Source organism: Schistosoma haematobium, chromosome 2, assembly GCF_000699445.3.
Source record: "Schistosoma haematobium chromosome 2, whole genome shotgun sequence".
Classification (NCBI taxonomy): Eukaryota; Metazoa; Platyhelminthes; class Trematoda; order Strigeidida; family Schistosomatidae; genus Schistosoma; species Schistosoma haematobium.
In genome coordinates this window covers 9258073-9280833 of record NC_067197.1, presented here as the reverse complement: position 1 = coordinate 9280833, position 22761 = coordinate 9258073, and the positions used below count along the sequence as shown (strand labels likewise).

At 33.0% G+C, this 22761-nt stretch overlaps 1 protein-coding gene across 1 annotated transcript; it reads left to right on the top strand.

Annotated features, from left to right (window-relative positions):
- Positions 1–271: 271 nt before the first annotated feature.
- On the top strand, positions 272–11919 carry MS3_00006159 (uncharacterized protein; the record flags this gene model as incomplete). The annotated part of the gene is made up of 2 exons (XM_035731308.2): positions 272–1307; positions 11252–11919. The coding sequence occupies exons 1-2, from the start codon at positions 1136–1138 to the stop codon at positions 11917–11919; spliced, it is 840 nt and encodes a 279-aa protein (XP_035587317.1). The 5' UTR covers positions 272–1135.
- Positions 11920–22761: the final 10842 nt, after the last annotated feature.

Here is a 22761-nt window from a genome sequence, read left to right as displayed (position 1 = left end):
GAAGATGGTCACGCAACTGCGTGGATTGGTTGAGATTAGACATTAACACTATTGGATGACAACCTAATGGTCTAGAGATTAAGCGTTCGTGTGTGAAATTGAAGGCCCTGAGTTCGGATCCCGCGAGGTGGGATCGCGAATGCCCACTGCTTAGGAGTCCCACAATATGACGAAATGGCCATCCATTGCTTCCATGTTTTCAGTGATAGTCTAACATCAATCCATTCACGATCTCAATCAAAAACTAAGTAATAACGAATAGAAAATAAGCTTCCCAACAGGTAATAAACACTATATTCATTTAAAATCATTCACAATAACTATATATACACAGAATAATTGATCTAAACTATTCAAATTATTAGAATTCAATATGTCGAAAAAAAATCAATTAAATTCAAACAATAATCAATAGTTTGATCAATTTTTTCTAGTAATAGTTATACCGTATTACATACATTGTAAGTAACTAAGACAAACTACACGTGTTCTTCTTTCTTGGTAAAATTACACATACATGATAATAATAATAATACCATACTGTAAGCTTTTACATGATAGAAATTACTCAATTACATATATATACATTCTATTACTGTTAACTCCCAATTTATATCAGTATAAGGGTTGTGGAGATTGTTATAATCAATACAATGGTATGAAACAGTAGAAAGAAAAAAAACCCGCCTACATAGATCTTTAATTTCTTTTTTTGAAAATCTATATCATTACAAATTGAATATAGAAAATCCAATTGCTTAATAGACTTGTCAATTAAAAGATTATCAATTTTCATTCATACTCAATAATTAACTTACATTTTTATTGTTAAAGTTAACCTATAAATGAGAATAAATAAATGAACCAATGAATTGATTGAATAAAAAGTAAGCAATTATAAATGAATGGATACTTGAATACGTTTTAGTTACTGATTGGATTGTTGATATATATCTCTATATCAAAAGGAAACACGTCATGATTATGTACATATTCAACGCAACTCAACACATACATACATTAGTTAGTAACATACAAAACAATCAATAAAATTTTTATAATATTACAAATGGATTAAACAATAAAACGATGGTGTATCAAATTATATTCTTATTACTATCAATAATTTAATTTAATGATGCTTATAGTCCATGTTGCATTGCCTACATTTATTTGTGTAGAACAATTTATTATAACTAAATTATATTTTAAAAGATCAGTTAGAAGTGTTACTTATGATAATCTTATTTCAAAATTATGTGAATATACTAAAACAAAAAAAGGGAAATTTTATGTTTCATGGCATGGTAAGTATATTATATTATATATACATGTTTTTAATTGAGATCATGAATGGATTGATGTTAGACTATCATTGAAAACCTGGAAGCACTGGATGGCTGTTTTGTCCTATTGTGGGACTTTTCAGAAGTGCGCATCCACGATCCCACCTCGTGGGATTCAAACCCAGAGTCTTCAAGCGAATGCTTAACCTACTGGACCACTAAGCCGGCATCCAATATTGTTAATGTCTAACCTCAACCAATCCAAGAAATTGTATGACCATCTTCCATTTTACTGAGGTAGATACCTGTTTCTACCCCGATACGGATTAGCTCCACTGATCATCGCATCTCACTAGAACTCCGAGAATTTCCTCACGAAGCTAGTCACTAGTGAGCACATGGTAAGTATCAGTATAGGGGTTGTGGAGATTATTAAGTTTCTAATTGAGATCATAAACCGAATGATATTAGACTACCATTGAGAACCTGGAAGCATTGGACGGCCGTTTCGTTCTATTTTGGGACTCAGACGCTTATTATTATTATTATTATTATTAATGGCTTTATTCAATATTATATTTTGGTACAATATAGAATTCTCAGCACAGGGTATTTCAACAAGTTACCTACGCAACAAAAAATTACTGTGACAAATACAAAAAAAGGAAAAAAGGTTTAAAAAAACGAAAAAAACTGTACAAATTTTCGAATTAGAGACATGTTAAGAATGCAGGTTATTGACTACGTTAACTCTAACAACCTGTTCGTCACAGAGTATATTTGCTAGGTAAGGTATTATAGAACTTTTATACTTTTGCTTGCGTGCATGGATTTTAATGTAATTACGTCTCATTCTACCAGAAGCTATACAAGGAGAAAGATAAGAGTGAAGGGGATTGTAAATAATTTATTATTAGCATTATTGATCATTTAAATCAAGTTTATACATTACTGTATATTATATCGTTTGAATTAGTTCACATTGATTTGTAAAAATGTGTTTAAGCTTATATGGATTGTTGGTAGGCATTATTAAGGACTAGATAAATATGAGTTTGGTCATTACCCAATGATCTGTCAACTATGATTATCTCAGTTCTTTAACAGGTCAATTGCAACACAAAGAGCTCAGTTGTAACATCTCAAATGATGAAGCACGGTGACTTTCATTCGGATCCTACAGAAAGCACCATTTCCTTCAAGATTTGAGGTATGCATTTCTGATAAGTGCCAAGTATCGCATAGCCTAGATCAAAAACAAAACATTTCTTGACGACCACTTCAAATCACCTCACATCGATTTCACTGAATTTAGACTGACTTCATAAAGTAACTTGAAGAGATTGAAAAAAGATACAAACGAGTAAATACTGGATAAAATATTGGTAAGAGTATTAGATGATAAATGAGCTGATTGTAGTTTTACCGTATCAACAAAAACATTTACTCTAGAATTAAATGCTCTATTGTCTTTCATACAGACGACTATTATCAATGTGTCGTGGCCTTTCATCACCTGTAAACAATACGAAATTACAAAGAACAGTTTAATTATAAACAAATGTTTTACATACTTCATTCAGTGAATTATAGATGAATGTTTAAAACGGAACTAAAAAATCACAATACGACGAATATGACACAAGATACATCAATAAATATAGTTAACATAGATACGTATTTATATGCTGGAAAAATATAAATATAAAATAGAGGGAATAATGTTATAGTTGCTGATAACAAAATCTAAGAAAAAGGAATTAGGTAACGATAATAAAAGTAACAAATGATTACTCGATTAAATAATACAAACTTGTGTAGAAATTGAAATAATAGATAAGTATCAATAACATAAAATGAATTAAAAGTTAGAAAAAAAATGTTTGTAAAGGGGTTATTTGATTATAATCATAGTCAGCATGATAAAGAAAGGGTTATCATGCTTTCCTTCTGTTCATAAAAGTTAGGCTGGAAGCACTTGTTAGTTACTACCTCTACAAAACGAAGTAAAAAGTATGTTGATAGTTTGTTCACTAATTTGAATCCATGATTGATATTCAATTTATGTTCGCTAACCGTCAGGTGTTCAACGACTAGAATTGTGAAGATATTACTGCCTTTCAGACATAGGCTTTTAGAAACGTGTTAAGAAAACCTAATGGTAACCCCTCTCTTTCTTTTCTCTATAAACCTGCTACATATAAACTTATAAGTGCAATTGTATGTGACATCATAAGGCTATTGATCGACCTTTGAATGATTTAGCAAATTTTTGATATTCTGTATTAAAATCATAGGAGCTTCAGAAAAGCAACAAACAACCTATATCAATTTTACCCCGTTTTTCACAGCCAATTACTATAAGACACTTCTAGCAAGTTAAACCTGTGTTTACAACCATATTACTGCTCATAATTTTAGCCTGTTTGCAGCTAGTGAAAAGCTATGAAATAAAATGAAACCATTTTATTATGTATACCTCGTTATCCTTGCTTTATTTAATCTTATCAGGGAATTTGGTTGTATGAAACTTTCAAATACATTTTCAAATAAAATTTACACTTGCCTGGGTATGTGCTTCCAGCTGATAGAGACTCTCTTTCAAACTAAATTAAATTGAAATATGTTGTCCTGAATTTATGTTATATTGATTACTTGGTGTCAATCAGTCCAATGTCCATCGATGTACACTATCAAAGTAATCTTATTTATTACAATATCCCAATCAATTTATTAAATCAAACACACATAAAAGTAGCAGTTAGTAGTCATTGTGGTTCTACATATTCCTCTGACCTTCATATTATTTATCTTTCTTCAAAAAGGAAACTAGTAACCTTCCTGCATACTTCTGACCTCTGAGAACAACATATAAATAAATTTATTGACTAGACAGTCTGTAACAGGTCAAGATGATGGATAGATTATTTTATGTAACTATATAGTCAGTATAAATGAAAACCAAGATGGTGGTGGCTGGTATAATAAACCAGAATCCTACCAAACATACTATTTGAGATCATCTCTATTATGAGTAGCAGAAGATTTCACTATCCATATCAGAATTACTCAAACACTAAATAATTATTTAGGGAATTGTTATACAACATTTGTTTATAGTATTAGTTCACTAAAGCTTAATTAACCACTCCCTGGATAGAGTCATCTGGACTATTCAAATGGGTGTCTTGAAGTATTATCATTAGAGTTTAAAATAAGAGCTAATGTTGATCCTTCTGTAATGTTTATTACATTCCTTGTAAATAGTAAAATGCCTGTTTCAGTCAATAATAAGATCAATCTTCAATTTACTCATATTCATACCTTGTTGTTTAACGCATGCTATCATGATTTTTATTGACTGATTGTAAGACTGATTTATTTATTTACATTCTTATAACAACGTTATGACGTATTTCTAAGTATTCTATTAAATCAAGCTTTATCTGGTTATCATCGCTATCTTTAGCGGCTTTATAAAGAAGTTGAAAAAGACCATAATGCAAATAGAACCTAAGATAATAATACTACTATTAGAATAATACCGGAATAATGGAAACACTTAATCCTACTAAAAGATTCATTAATATAATTTGAAAACGTTTATTCAACAGATCCTAGTATAGTGAGTTGACAATAGGTGTACTCGTCGTAACACATTAAGCTGTTGAATTTGGGTCCAAGAAATATAAATTCAACAATAGTTTAAGCATTTTGTGTTTTAATTGAGATCATGAACCGGTTAGTGTTAGACCATCACTGAAAATCTAGAAGTACTGGATGGCCGTTACCCATAGAAGATAATGTAAAATGGTCGCGAAATATCATTGATTGAAGGTATACATTAATACATTTGGATACCGGTTCACTGATATAGAGGTCAGGCGTTCGCGCGAAACCGACGGTCCTGGGTTCGAGTCCAACATGCGGGATCGTGGGTGTGCGCTGCTAAGAAGTCCTACAGTCGGACGAAACGGCCACCCAGTGTTCCCAGGTATTCCATGGCAGTCTAACATTAGTTAGTTCATAATCTCAATTAAAACTCAACAATCGCCACAACCCTACATTAATATTCTATATTTGTCCAAGAAGCACTAATTCAATATTCATTTGATCCATGAAGATATAAGAATATCTTGATAAAAGTTCGGTTATTCTTTATAATCTCTCACTATTTAACAATGTTCCTAATTGATGACGACAAATAATTTAAGGAGTTACTCCAGCAAAGGTGTTAAACACTGATCATCTATTAAATCATATTTTTTGTGGAACTCCACTGTCTGAGGTTTTCAATTGAATATTAATATACTGACTGATATCCAGTTAAACTTTTGCTCAGTCTGATTTATAAACAAGTCTAAACATAAAAGCCACTGGACTTCAATGAAATTGTATAGAATATATGTTTCAATACCCAAAGGAATAACTATCGGGCATTAAATGAATATCAAACCTGCCTTCAAGATTTAGTAGACATGACAGTGAGAAGCAATGACTAATTTCACTAGGTCGTATCTATCAAAAAAATAGACTAATTATACTTCATCTTGTTCAAAACTCGTCAGTTGGTTGGACCTTAATACTAGGGTTAATACTTTCACAGAAACTTTAATCGAGTTCTGTAAGCTTTAAATCCGAAAGTTATTCATTGCTAAGCCACAGAACACATATAATATAATGATGTAATGAGAAATTTTTAATCAATCAAGTTGTCAAATAAACGAAAATAAAAAACTACTCTTCTAGAGTACGTACTGCACGAAATTTAATTTACATATTGTTTAGTCTATCAGTAATGTTTACGTACAAATCAAAATTTACAGTGAAACAGAAGTTGAAAACCAGTAAATCAGAACGCATGACTTGAGTATATTGACCAATTATTAATATGAATTTGAAATAAAGTTTTGCATATTTCATCAACACACTTTGTACATAAAATGTTTTTTCGTACCTTATGCATCTTTCCACCAAAGTAACTTTTCACACAGGGGCCGTAAGCAAAACCATTCATCACTTAGGTATGGAATACTAGTCAATAACATCTGTCATTGTATTCCATAGTCAACCTGGCCAACATTAAAATCAAACACTACACCACCATTACTCAGTAAGTCCTAATATAAACAAAGCAAGATTATCAACATTTGTAGAATATGATGAATTCATTGTATTTCATTGGTTTCAATAACATGTCACTAATTAGATATGGAGCATAATGTGGATTCTACGAATTCATTTAAAGTTATCAATAAACAGCCCAATTCCACGCTATTAAAATTAGCAAAAGCCATGGCAATTAAAAGACATATTGACGAACTAAAACATGGCATCAGTGCTTAAAGTCACTAACTTCTATTCTGAGCCATGTTAGTAGATGCAGACTAGTTAGTTAGGGTCTGTGTGACTATCGTAACCAATGGTTGGAGACTGGGTGACATGGCTCAGAATCGAGCACAATGGTGTAGATGTATACACCCTCTGTCTTCCCTTAAACTATGAGACTGAAATCGCTTCATATCTTTCTTTCTACGAACTAATTCTTTCTTCCTGTACTATATCCTCATATGCAATCTTTTTTTCGTATATTGCCACCATTGAATTAACTACTTCTATAAATCCGGTGTTCATCTTGCTATGCTAACGAGGTTTGGCAACTAGGACCGATGCATATATATGCCTGGTCCTACGTTGTAGCTGACTGACTGATTCAAAAAGAGTCAGTAGTTAACCTTCATCTGTCTTAGTAAAATTCCAACTCCTTTCTTTTCAATCAAATGTTATCATAGTTCATATCTCCACTTTTTCTTCCTAGACTTGAAAAAAACGTTTTGTTTAATTAACAAACAAAATATATCTTAACATTTTAGAACTTATTACCTTAAGCCATTATCAATAGACCCCGTTTTAAAACTTTAATTCTTACGTTCTTTCGCATTATACACAAATTATTAATGATTGATTGATATTTCATTTTTAACAATATAACAATGAAATGGAAACAGTTAGCTTAGTTATAGCTGACGAGAAAGCAACAATATACAATGAATTCGTTTCATTCTGCAAATAATAATAATAATTTGCTTAAAATTGTGAAAGAGACCAATTGAATGAAACACCAAATATCATACACATATACACACCCTCTCTCAATTAACCAGTAGTATATAGGATTGGAAACTGTCACCAATCAAGCATTATATTTTCATTAAAGATATCACAGAGCAATAGGCGATAAAATGAGAATACTCTATACGATTCGTGATCGTTGATGATGAGTGAAAATTGTGAAGCATTCTATGTTCAATGAGTATTTCATGGTTTTCTCTCATCTCTTTATCATCAATGTTTGGTATTGTGTTTCGGTTTTGTTTAGTTTCGTTTGTTTGTATTGACAAACGGAAGTATGGTTTGCTCACTTGTTTGCTGTTTTCTATCCACATGACTATTATGACTAGCATTCACTTTTTGTTTAAGCGTTGTATACTACAACTTGTATGAATGATACCGTCAAATGATATCAATGGAAATCACTCGTCTAAGTATATGCAACATATAAGTAACATGAATAAAATAAACGATCTAATGAAATGTGAATGAATATCTAGAGGTGAGATTATTTAAGTCTACGTTTTTAATCGATAAATTTGTGGAAATGTGTCAAGTAATTTGGTGAATGACTACAATGTAATGTTATTGATTTAAAGTATACTTGAGTATAATTAGATAGAACTTTCAATATGTGTCTAAGTGTTATTTTTGATGTCAAGTAAGGTGAACACACTAAAACAGTATTCATATTTGGAGTCTTTCATCCCTAAGTAAATAAGTGAAATTGATCAGTTTACTTTCTTATTTATTCTAATAAGCTAATTAATCGTCATGTGGAATTTGCTTATAATGGATATTTCTTCTATTTAATTTCTTAATCAGTTGATATTTTTCATTATCATTCTAAATTTGCTTCCTATTCAATGTGTTTATGGAAATATTTATGGGTATCACATTCAAGTTTATTTCATAAAGAATACATTTGTAGTTTCAGTTATGTTGACACATTGATTGGAAGTCGAACTCTTAAAAAATCGGTTTAATATAAGTGGGGAATCTCCTATTTCATTGAATTCTAACAAAGTTTTTGCAACCAGCAGTCAAATTATTGGAAAGATTTTTATTAAGTTCAAATATAAATCCATTTACAAGCTTCAAGTTCTATTGACATCAAACATTTCAACTAAAATAAAGTTGGGACCTGAGCATATATTCCCTCATAACAGTGAAATGTAAAAACAACTGTCAAGCAATTATTTATTCATTTTTAAGTATGGAAATTATTTATTTATTGAATAGTAAATTACTAGCTAATCTGGTAATCGATTTACTGATGAACATTAGCGAGAAGTTGTTATTCTCTCACTTTACATTCCTTGCATTCGATGGACAATAAGATTTTGCTTTACATTAACACACTTATTTGTTCATTAGTAGCAATAAAAGTCAAAATGAAAGTTAATTAAGTTTGTTTGGAATTATGAAACACGATTACAATACTGTTATATTTATGTCTATAGATAAATCTATTCCATTAGATACAAACTACTTACTTAGTTTGCTTTTACATACTTTGACAATTTGCATTAACAATCTTTAGCTGTCATTTTGTATCCAGGTTCGCATAATATTGTTTTTCTAGACGATAAAGCAATTTAAAAGTTAATAGTAATGTGTCCAGTGACCTTGAAACCGATATCTTAAGCCAGGTTGACTGACTCTTACAGCATAGGTCAGTCATGTACACCTTTTGAATTGCTACAATCCGTACATTGTTTTTCCATTTCCAAGTACTTCTAGGTAAATGAATTGGTTAAGCTGACTTAGATCAATCTTTCGTTGGTAATTATCTTTTCGGAAACCACTATTGTCGTTCAATGAGTTTCAGTCTATGAGTTAATTAAAAGATTGTATTGGAGAGCTTAAAAGGAAATTCGAAGCACTGAATGTTTTAATAGGATTCTCCAAGTTTTACTAACAATAACTTAATTAAAATGGGCTATTCTGACCATTCCTCTTGAATAGTTTTTAAAAATTTAAGCTAGAGAGGGAAGTATGCTATTTGTTCTAAAAATTAACTAATAAACATATCAGAAGGGGTATTTTGTGGATATTATATTAATTTAATAGTTGAGATCATGAGACAATTGAGGCTAGACCACCATGTAAAACCTGGAAGCACTGGACGGCCGTTTCGTCCTATTGTGGGACTCTTCGGTAGTGAGTATCCACGATCCCGCCTCGCGAGATTCGACCGGGTCTGTTGTGAAATAGTAACTCGCTGAAGACAATGGTGGATGTGTCACTCAATTTCGTGGGTTGATTGAAGTTACACATTAACACAGTTGGAAGCTGGCTCAGTGTTCTAGAGGTTAAGCGCTTGCGCGCGAGACTAGTAGGTCCTGTGTATTAAGTATACGTTGTTTTATCAGCTTGCAAAGAATCACATTAAAATGATTCCTTTACATTTACAATATTTGGTTGTGGAAATTGTTGAATTTCATTTGGATCACGAGCTGACCAGTGTTAGAACACCACTCAAAACCTGGAAGCACTAAACGGCCTTTTCATTCTACTATGTGACTCCTCAGAAGTGGGAATCCTCGATTCCATACGTTAGATCTCAACCCAGTACCAGTCCTAAGGATCAGTAGGAAGGTTCAAGTAACTAATAGAAATGGATTACTTACTTACTTACTTACGCCTGTTACTCCTCGTGGAGGAGCATAGGCCGCCCACTAGTAGTCGCCAGATAACCTTGTCCTGGGTAAACCTTTCTAGTTCTCTCCAGTTGTTGTTCATACTTTTCATATCCGCTTCTGTTTCCCGAAGTAATGTGTTCTTTGGCCTTCCTCCTTTCCGCTTCCCTTCAGGATTCCAAGTTAGGGCTTGCCTCGTGATGCAGTTTGATGATTTGCGTAATGTATGTCCAGTCCATTTCGATCGTCTTTTCCTAATTTCTTCTTTGGCTGGAAGTTGGTTTGTTCTCTCCCATAGAAGGCTGTTGCTGATGATATCCGGCCAATGGATGTTGAGTATCTCGCGTAGACAACTGTTTATAAATACTTGTACCTTCTTGATGATAGTTGTAGTAGTTCTCCAAGTTTCAGCTCCGTACAGTAGGACTGTCTTGACGCCTGAAGCCCTTCTAGATTTACTGCCGGTTCCAAGCCCTGGTAAACAAGAAGGGTTGGCCATGAGGTCGGCAACCCCATCCCGTAGAAAAAATCTTGCTAAAAAGACATCAACCAGATCAAACAACTAGAAATGAATGAAATATATCTATTGATATTGTGACAAGAAATTGGTTTTTAATGTTGTCTACCTAATTGTGAATGAAAGAATGTACTAACCGTGTACTGTCTAGGAAATCCTATGAATTTGGACTGGTTGAAGTTGACATGCAATGCAACAATACTATGTGGAAAGAAACTTCCCAAATGACATGTGAAATGAATGGGACCGAAGGTCCTGGGTTAGAGTCCCGCATGTTGGATCGTGGATGCGCACTGATAGGGAGTCCCATACTAGAACGAAACGGCCATCCAGTGCTTCTAGGTCTTCAATGGTGATCTAGCTTATATCGACTCATGAATTCAACAATCAAAAGAACAATTGATATATCTTAGAAATGAAAAGTTTTGAAGCTCATTATAAAAAAGTGTGCTTTAATAAGTATGTTTAAATAAGAAAACACAATTGTCATCCAATATACTAACTAAACTACCATCCTTGATCAATAAACATTTTTATATCAATAACTATGTTTATAGTAATTAGATATCATTACCTATTACAGAATCATTTGGTGTGTGCATCAATGTACTCATTTTTAATAACAATTACTAGTTGGAAACTCCACCTTTCATTATTCTTGTATGATTGCTTTTTTTAAAAATTTACTTTCACAGATGGAACTGAATATTGTACAGTGACTAATTCATCTAATCTGAGAGAAGCAATTGTACGAATGATATATGATCGTGAAGATAATACACCTTTATTATTTGCTGCCCCAGTACTTCATTTAAATGAAACAAAATTACCTTCATTTTATGGTGGATGTAGACCAGAGCATTTACCAAGTGATTTTCGTGAACGTGCATCAAGAGCTGTATTTAATAAAGAGATTAATTACACAGAACCTGAATTACCTGTTATCATTGAATTAATATGTAACATATGTAATAAAAATAATTGGTGTGGTGATCGATTCACATGCGTTATATGTCCTAGAGTTGTATTATGCCCTGATTGTTTTAAAAATAACAATCACTCAGAACATCCAATGTTGATTACTAGGGATAATGCAGAATTTCCATGTCCAGTATTACAAGCAGTTAAAATTGTCGCTTCAGATGTTACTGCAGAAGATTCTACTGGTGAAGACGATGAACAATCAGACTTATCTGATCCTAGAACATCATCATCTACTGCTACAAATGATTCTGATGATATTCATAAAACAATTGATGCACTTCGTGAAATGGGTTTTAAACAGAAAACTAGTGAATTAGTTGACTTAGTCATAAAAGAACATGGTAATTTACAAATAATTGTTGAAAAGTTAGCTAATTAAAAATGTATGATTTCAATGTTTTCCCGAATCATCAATCATCAAATTCCGTTTCGGTAGATATCATTGATTATTATGGTTCTACCAAAATTAGTCTCTATAATAACAAATTAAATAATGTCTTTGTTATCATTCTTTTTTCATATATTTATTTGAAAAGTACCATATTTGGAGCATTTGATTTCTTTTTTTACTACTTATTAGTAAGCTGAAATGGGTTTCAAAAGTGTTAGGCGGTATCTTTTAAAGTTTGACTGACAGCAGATCGTAACTCACTAAATTGCTAGATAGAAATTTTGTATTCATAAATTTCTAATAATACGATCATTCCCAAAGAGAAGGGTTATGTCCCGAAAACAACAGATCGAACAAATCAGAATTTTTTGCAAAATCAAAATTCTTGCTGAACACTTCACATGAAAAATTGTAATAAAAATAGATTATTTAACAGTACGTAAAACAAAACGCCTGGTTTAACCATCAAAGACTGGTAAAACTGGGAAAATAAGGAAGTGGTGTTTAATTACAACAGTATTGTCCAGAAAATCAGTGGTTAACAGAAAGTGAATCAAACTAGCTAGAATAAAACTTTAAATTAGGTTCAGGGGTAGATGGAACTCTATCTAGGTGTATCTTCTTACCTAAAATAACTAATATTACCCAAAGAATCTAAAATCCTCACCATTCAGTGCTACAATTCAAGATATAGTCATTTGAGAACATCATACCGATTTATGTTCTGTAGTATTGAGATGTTCATATTACCCAATCTCATGTTTATACAGTTATTTCAGTTTAGAAAATACTATCGATTTTGACAGTTCTAATCAGGGAGCTAAATAATATCATCTGAATAGGTATTACATAGAGAAAACGTGGAATATACTGTCTTTGTTTTCGAAGGCTGGAAAGTCCACTAAGTTAACCTTATGATAACTATGGAAATCAACCTATTCATTTGAGAATATACAACTATCTTTCTAAATAATAAAAATGTCCCATTGGAAATTTCAACAAGTTAACAAAACAAGATCTCATAAGTATGTTATATATTTTGAGATGAAATGATAGTAAAGGCTGTATAAAATACATATAGAAAATTATCTTATAATTAGGTGGATTGTTAAAATCGATTGAAACCTATGGACCATTGGAGAGATATTGAAAATTATCGTTAAACTAAATGAGATTATTGCTAGACTACGTAAGTGTGAAAAGAGCTTTATTCATTTAAATAAAGCGAATTATCATTCGTAAACGAATAGTGTCATGAAAAATTCAACTAACAAATGATTAACACTAATTCTCTACATGTTCAAAAGTATAGATTGATCTGTGATATTCTAACACTTCTCTATGATTAATTTAGTGCCACATGATTGAGATTAACTGTCAAGGTGCTATAGACATTCGTTTATCCTAGTTAGTTAACGCTAGAAATCAGTGATTGCAATCTCTATAGGGTCCCTACCCTTTCGATCCTGAGGGGTCCTTATTGACGACAACCGGAACCAAAGTCAGAGACATTGTTACTTACCCAACCAAGATTTAACTGACCTCCTGCAGGGTTGAGATGTCTATACATGGACTGATCACTTACAATATCTCGATGTCCAGTCGATTGAACTATGGATCTTATTATAAATCCAACGACAAAATTTGAACATAACAGAGGACTAAAAAATATGGCACCGGTTACTCCGAAGTAATGAATTAGTCATCAATAATTTGTTACCGAGGTTTAAATTCGTTCTTGTTTATATGATGTTTAACAGTATGACTTGTCGATTCGCGAAGTTTTATTACCAGATGAAATAATATAGTTTGATAGTATTTTAACTAGGTCAATAAATTTGAAAACTGCCATAATCTGAACCATGGATGTGACTGGTACTGAAACTTAAAATAACTTGATATTTTCGACTTTGTAACTGTTTGTTTATTTGATTCATCGCTTGACTTACATTTGTGTTTGTTTATACAGATACTTATTATCAGTCAGTCAGTAATAACGTAGAACTTTGTACGTACGTACATCAGTTCGAGTTGCCATACCACATTAACAGAGAGATGCAGTTGTCGATTCAAATCCCGTAGTGGTAAAGGTAGTAAGAGCATAAGCAGTAATAGGAACCATTAGGGTTTGACGATATTATTCAAGGAGTATAATCCAGCAAAATAAATTTGGAAAGAGAAAAAAGAAAGGGACATGAAGAATTCAGAAGATTATAGTTTGGGAGAACACAAAGAGTGTATGCACCTGCGCCATTGCAAACGATTTTGAGCCATGTCATTCAGGGTCTCTAACCATCGGTTGCTATCATCTCGCGGTCCACAACCAGGTAGTCTACACCCACCAACATGATTCAGTCCACTTGTCAGTGACTTCATGGACTTGTGCCATGTTTTGGTTTGGCCGCCCCTAGCTTTCTTCCAACCTACTCCTATACCACTGAACATCGCACGTCGGTGCAGTCGGTGGTTGGGCATACGTAACACGTGTGCCAGCCATCTCAACTGATGAAGTTTCACTACTTCATCAATCGATTTGCCATCCTTACCTAGTACCCGTTTCCTAACAACTGCGTTACTTACTTGATGGTCCCAGTATATACGAACAATGTTTCGAAGACACCTATGATCAAATAATAGTAACCTACGATCATCCTCTGCTCTTACAGGCCATGTTTCAAAGTAGGACGGAACGAACTGCTGCGCAGTAAACCCGTTCTTTGGTTGGTAGACGGATATCGCTTATATAGAATAGTCTTTCCTAAAATAGGAATTCACTAACATTGAACTTCTGTGAATTTTTCACTTGTTTTTTATAAATACTTTGGATAATATTATCTAAAGGGATTTAGGTTTAAGAGCATCCTTTGAGTTCGATTGCAATAATGGCATTATAGAAAAGATTAACTGAATAACATTCATATATTCACAATGATATTTTATCTTGAAACTCCAGTCAGACAAATTAGATTCCTTATCTGATAGGCTGCTATTTATTTTTAAACGGTATACCATAAAAGGTAACTTTTCTCGACAAATTAAGTTAGGTAACGAGAATTTTTCACAGTTGTAACTGAATCAAAAATTTCTAATACAGTGTTTGCTGATATTTAGAAATCTGTTTGGAAACCCAAAAAGACCCTAGAAATACAACAACATCTCTAAATATCAAGTGCTTGTCTCAAAGGAATGAGGAAATGTTAAGTGAATAACTCGATTAACAGAGTAAGGTCCCTAAACATGATTATAGGAAGCAAAATATGTTCTTAACGTCCTTCCGTGAGTAGTACTGCCCCAGCGCGTGCTACATCATATAAGGTTATTTTAAGGTGATCTGACAGAATTCGGCGATGATGACACCAAACTCTTTCTACGTTCCTACTCGAATGATGTGAGTAAACCCGAAAGAAGATCAACAAGAAATGACATAAGAGTGGCAACAAATAACATAATTTATATTCTGTGGAGGTGACTGGCTATCGAACAGACAGAAGAGATATCTGACATAAGCGGTACGAAAAAATGGCATTAATCTCCGGTTAAAAACACAAGATTTCAACATCAGTATTGAATGTTATATATATTCACCGATATATTTTTATCATTTCACTGAGTGGGGCCTCCTCAGATCTCTGACTTCGTTCAAAACTTAGATTCTAATCCAACTTCTCATTATTCCATATACTATAAATCTAGCTCACTAAGAACACTTGCTCAAATAATTTGCCTAGAATGATCTGAATATTAGACCCACTGGAATTAAGACAGTTGATGCTCACCGTTCAGGGTGGACAAAAATCCAATAAAGTAAAGAGAAATCAATAGGTTTTACAAAAAGTAATCATTGATTAATATTATTACATCACTTGTGTAATGACCAAATATAATCCCATTTTCATATATGCATACAAAGTGATATTGTATTGACCTGAAATGATTACACACAACAAATCAAATTCTGTTATAAAAACATAATTAACAGCTTTAGATAATAGTAAAGACCAATAGTGATTCACAAGATATTCACGCATTTATCTCACAAATCGACATCGATTATCGATTTACTATAACTTATTGTATATTATAATGATGAGATTTGAACGAAGATGATCAGGTAATTCTACTAATGATGTCCTGATAAAATATTATTGATGTTCTTAAACATCATCTGAAAATATGATTATGTATGAGATACTGTAGTCTACCTATTAACTCTGCCTGGAGTCCCTCCAGAGGCTACTGCCGGTCCCAAGCCCGGATAAAGGAGGAGGGTTGGCCATGAGGTTAGCAACACCATCCCGTAGAAAACTAACTCGCTAAAAAAACGCTAACCAGAAAAAATTATTCAAACCCTTTAAACTCTGCCCTGGGAGTCAGAAGGTCTTCATTTAGAAGAACTATGACGCCTCATGATGAAAGCCGAGTTCCTTTGGAAGTTACGAGGCTGATGCCCCTTCTGACAACCAGAGAAACCATTTATTTAGGTACATGGAATACTCGTACAATGTGGGTTGTATTGTGTTGTAATGTCACTCAAGTCTATTACTGATATATTTTGCAGTTTTTCAGACTTTTTTAACCCTTTTTCCTTTTTTTGTTTTTGTTTTTTTTGTTTTTTATAAAAGAAACTTGTTGAAATACCCTGTGCTGAGAATTCTACATTGTACCAAGATATAATATTGAATAAAGTCATTAATAATAATAATAATATCCCTTCAATATATATGCCTAATTCGCTATTTGAGCGAAGAAACCAAAAATAAATAGGAAGCTTTTCTTGACTAACCCGGATCGAAATACATGCATAAACTAATTCATCAATATGTGTCCTCAGAAAATTAGACCAGATTTTCAACCATTAACATATATTTATCTTCTTAGGATAATTAAGCAAAATCTTGACCACTTTAGTCTAATTGTCAGCATCTCCCATTTATCATTTGGTCTTGGGCAGATATGTCTGATAAGCTCAGATTATTAAATGTAAGCCTAGCCTTTCTGAGTCCAGCTACAGGAATTGAGGCGAGAATAGATTACTGTATCACGTATTACCTATCTCTCAAAGATAAAACAAATCATTACTGGGTTTTATAGAAACTTTCAGCAAAAAATACAAAGTACCAATTTATTCAGCTAAAAGTACAAGATTTTAAAATCCAGACAAGACAAAGTCTTTAAGTGTAGATAGTAGTTTACAAAAGCAAGTTAAATAAATTTTAGATCCACTTCAGTCAATCGATAGTATCATATATTTATTACATGATCTCATTTGTGATAAATATCTCATTTTATAATTTATGACTTGGCATTAAAACTTGGTGATGTTCACCTGTAAGCCAATTATTAGTGATTATGAGATTAAGATTTAGCACGACAGTTCATGAGAATTTGTCTAATCGTTTTTATTTCAGGACCTGACACTCATGTTCACCAGTCAAAGTTACCTGACTACATCAACACTATGAAAGAAGAACATTATCACGATAAGTGACTCTCACCACAAGACCTGAAGGTTCTATGTTCTATATTGTGTGATATTAAATGTGCACCGCTAAAGAGTTCCATACTAAAGCGAAATAGATGTTCTTCGCCTTCTTGTTTTCAATTGTTATCTAACTAGGATCAATTTAAAATGCTACCTATGGAACTAACCAATCTCTACAAACCCCATACACTACATGTATAAAAACACATTTGAAGTAACCAGTATAAAGATTATCATAATTCAGACTAAATACAGAAGATATGGTTCAAAAGCTAGGATCAATTAGTTGGATAAAAATATAAAATGACGTAGTTCAAACTTCAGAGAAGTTAACGGATGAGTACGTCTTCTTTATTGACAGCAACGATTGGATATATCATCTAAGGATTTTAGCTACTGATTATGATGCTGCGTGGTCGTTAACCAGATAGTATATATCAACCAACGCGACTGAGATCAATAAACGTTTGCCCCTTCTTTTTCTATTCAAACCTACCCCAAGTGCACTGGTACGGCCGAGAGTGGGGAGAGTCCGCTCACCCTCTCGAAATGCTCTCACATGGCCACGCGTATATAGCCTCTACCAGGGAAGTCCTACTCATTGCCTTCTCGTGGCGGGGGCATTGTTTACGAAATTGAGAGGACGAAAAGCGAATGTCCGGCGCTTTAACAGGATTCCAAACCAATGGTGCACATGGGCTCCAGTATCCTGAAGGAACAAGTGGTGTATGAGCCAACCGTTGGTCACCGGCTACCATGAGACTGCATCTCCTGACGTTGCTCCACTGCCTTGTGGATCAGACCTTCAGGTCGAAGGCTCGGGGAGTGGTCCCCTAAGAAAACCACCTGCTTCGGTTTGGGCACCTTGGCAGTATCACAGCCCTCACACATATCAAATGAGATTTGTGTGGCGCATATGTATTTGGTGTCTCCTTGCACCAATATCTATGTGTTAAAATAAGAACTTGTATCCCAGTGATCATTACGTGTTGTAGTAGGTAGTGGTTAGGCATACGAAACACATGTCCCAGTCGTCCTAATTCTGCGAAGACCTACTCCTTCATCAGCCAGTTTTCCAAATTTATATGATACTCTGCATCCAATTTTATCACTGGTCATTTTTTTAATGTTTCTGATATATCTATGGTACCTCAATTTCAGAGTAGTAGTTAAATAAAGTAGAATTAAGTCCCGAATAGTGTACTCATTATTCATTGGCCCGATATGTGTCTGAATCCATGACAAGGTTTCATCATCCATTTACTTCCAAGGGAAACAAAGGGGTTTATGTACTCAACTAATTCACCCCTTACTTATCGTACTTGGCGTTGGTGTTAATGTTTATAAAAGTTACTCAATACGTTCAGAAAATTCTCGTCTTATGAATTAATTGTGTAAAGTGATACTACTTACATCATAGGTTATTGGTCAATTATACAAAATATTTATAAGGAAGAACCATAACTAAAATAGTGTAACAAGACGAAGATTATCAGAACTATGTGATATACTAACGCAATATATTTCGAACAATCTGATCACACATATACTTGTTAAGAACATTTATATATAAAAATGGAAGGTCAAGTAGTCTAGAAATGGAGGGTTGGAGAAGTTAATGATAATGAAGAAAACAATTTGAAACCTCATCATTCTGGATAAAAAGTTAATATTACCAGGGTGAGATTCACTTGATGTTGTTTACTTGTATCTTCCCATTGTTATTTAGGACTGCAGTTGATCAGTCTCTTGTTGGCATATGTGCATCCTGTGCGGACTACCTTACCAGGGTAGGTTTAAGGTGAGAACAAATTGTTTTTGAATAGTCTAAAGATCCCCACCATATTAAAAGACTAATGTTTGAACGAAGAACATTCTTTTCGATAAATACTCTTCAGGTCCTACAATCATATATCCAAATTAATAATCCAAAAAATGGCCAGGTCAAGGGCAAAGTGAATCGTTTAAAGTTAGAGCATGTGAATTTACGGTTGTCAAACAAAATAGAATGAGATTGCTAATGTTGATATGACTCATATAGAATGGTAACTTGAATCAGTTTATATGTTCAGTGAAAATCTAAGATCCATGATCAGAATAAATATGGGTCAGAGAAATAATAGTGCAATTACAACTCAATCAAATGTGTAGTGGAAGACTAAATTGTATAAAAAATTAGTAAGGTGGGATGAATGAGAAGTAAATGAATCATGTATTGGGGAGATTAATAATGATGAATAATAATAATAATAATACAAAGATTTGTGAATAAAGATAACAGAGACAATTATATTTGACTACGAAAGGTCGTAAGTACAACAGTCAAATTAAGTCATTCAACAGTTAAGATTACTATTGAATAATTGGCCTTGAGGTTGTCCAGGGGAGGAGAAGCAGTTGAAGATATTGATTTTGTACACACAGTTCAGGTTTCTTCATCCGGATAGCTACTGATTCAGCCGTTTGAAAGACTTTAAAAATGGTAAGCATTGGCAAAAAATTACTGACCCTAATAAATAGTTGAAAAGGATTAGTTTATACTAGCATTATGACTAGTTTGCACGAAATGGGCCAATATCGAGCTGTACACCTTCTTCACCAGACATTTCCTTAGCCACGCTCGTAGGTGTTCGCAAGCACGAAAATGTAAATTCACAAAACTTCGACCAACATAACAAGCTCCAAAAGACAAGTCAAAATGATAAATACAAAATGACGTGGTCATTCTAGGTAGGTCAACTTGTAGCCTCGTCGCTGAAAGATTTTTGGATCGGTCGGCGTAGTCTCTGACTAAATATTTCGATTTTAAGAATGCAACTAGAATGGTACAATTCAAAAGAGGGCATTTTATGATTACAGCATTCGACTCTCAATCAATGAGTTATGTGTTCGAACTCCACGCTTCAGCAACTTCAATTTAAACGGTCAGGTAGTATTTCTGCAAGTAATGCAACGAAGATTTAAGGCATATTAATTTTAGCTATTAGTTGGTGGAGATGTAATTGAATATTACACATGGACAGTGGTGGAAAATTAATACTTCCATAGTTTAATGGCAACTATTCATTTATTTATTTATATATTTAAATGCCTACCATGAATTGAACATTATTATGAGTGGATGATATTTTAAACTAATAAATAGTCTTCATTACTCGAAAAAATACAGTTGTGTTATACTGACTAATTTAAGAAATACCAAATGTACTTCATTTATTGGTTACTACACTTTGATGAATGAATCGTTCAAAAGCAATCATAACTCGAATTCACTTCATACTTAATCTGCTGTCGTCTGAATGTTCCATATTTATAAGAACTAAACATTTAAATATAGAAGGTATGTATCATATGTTGTTTGATAACTTTTCTATAGTAAATATCCACTATCTATCTAATGCATATCACATGAGAGAATGTTTTGTTGTTGTATCATCCATGATATGCACATCAAAACTGTGTCGAATTTGAATTTCTAAAATGTACATTATAAATAGGTAGCGAATAATTGAATCAATTCACGTATATACACCTGAACAGTGTAATTTATATAAGATTAATACAACTAGATGTACTGAACAGTGTGATTGTAATACATGTGTACAAATGTAGTCAACAAGTTATGTTTCATATAATAACTTAGATGAAGTCATATGACGAAAAAGAATAACACTGTACAATTTAATTTGACTGAAGATACCTTGTTCATATGAAGTTTTGTTATTATTATTATTATGATTACAATGTGATTTTGTTGAAGACAAAATAAAGTGATGAAAATCACTTGAACAAGAATGGTTGTATAATTGAATAGTTTATAGAGAAATATTGAAAGTTAATGATAATGGATCTCGAACTATACAAATCTCTCCATGAAAGATACCTAAGTAATAATCATATGATAAACTGTAACTAATTCCGTGAGGAAATGTGAACACAGTTAATAAAATTTTCATATATATACGATTGTACAGCTTGATAATAAATTCGTTGAAAAGAGATCCCTTCGCTGAAATTCGTATTTTAATTTTAATGTTTAAATGGGAATTATCTGTCAATTAAACTGTAACTAGTTTACTTTCACTATAACCAGAGTGTGATAATTATCATAGATGACATTAAATGATGGTCAGAGTATATGATAAATCAATTCAATTTGTAAACGTGGAACATTGTATTTCAACTCACTGATTTAGAGATATCGGATTTTCTAGGGTGCCCATATCTCAAGTAGAATATTTCTGACTTTAAACTTATGTGTCACCGGTTTAAAGCTCGTCAAAGATAGGAATGTTTATTTGACTACAGATTCTCCTTATCATTAAGCACAGATTGCAATTATTTTCAGGAATTCTCATCCTATAGTCTTTAAACCATGAATTAAACTTCACTTAAAAAAACTTTCTCATCAAGAAATTTACTAATATATAATGAATTTATTATTATTTCTCAAAGTACCTATATATTTACTAATTGTTTGTTTATTCAAACTGTTTTCATACTTGTGTTTTCAACGATACGTTTATATGAAATATTAGACGTAATTGGAGTAGTAAATAGTTGTTAAAACGCATAAAGTGTACATAAGGGTGTGAATTTACTATTTTCCTTACACAGGAAAGTGTAAATGAGTTAACTATTGATTAAGTAATGTTCATGTAATATTTTACACTTTGTATACTTCATACAATCTTTCTTTGAACAAATTAGTTAGATAAATGTACATTACACCAAAAACAATTGATTTGTAACAGTTGGATTATGATTTATTTGTAAGTTTGCAGATAATTCTGATTATCCAGTGATAACGATAAAAAAAATCATACAACCCAAGAGACAATGAACAGATGTTTAGTCCTAGTTAAGTATGCTAAGTAATGTGTACTTATGGACCTTCTAGAAAACCTGATATCTCTAGATTTTACTTACTTGCTTACGACTGTTACTCCCAATGGAGCATAGGCCACAGACCAGCATTCTCCAACACACACTGTCCTGGGTTTTCCTTTCCAGTTCTATCCAAGTTTTGTTCATTCTTCTCATGTCTGTCTCCATTTATCGGAGCAATTTTTTCTTTGGTCTTTATCTTTTCCTTTGGCCTTCAGGATTCCATGTGAAGGCCTGCCTTGTGACTCAGTTGGATGCTTTCCTCAATGTGTGCCCTATCCACTTCCAGCGCTTCTTCCTGATTACTCCCTCCGCTGAGATCTGGTTTGTTCTCTCCCAAAATAGATTGTTGCTGATAGTGTCTGGCCAATGGGTCCGAAGTATTTGCGTAGACAACTGTTAATAAACACTTGTATCTTCTGGATGATGGCTTTCGTAGTTCTCCAGGTTTCCTCCCCATA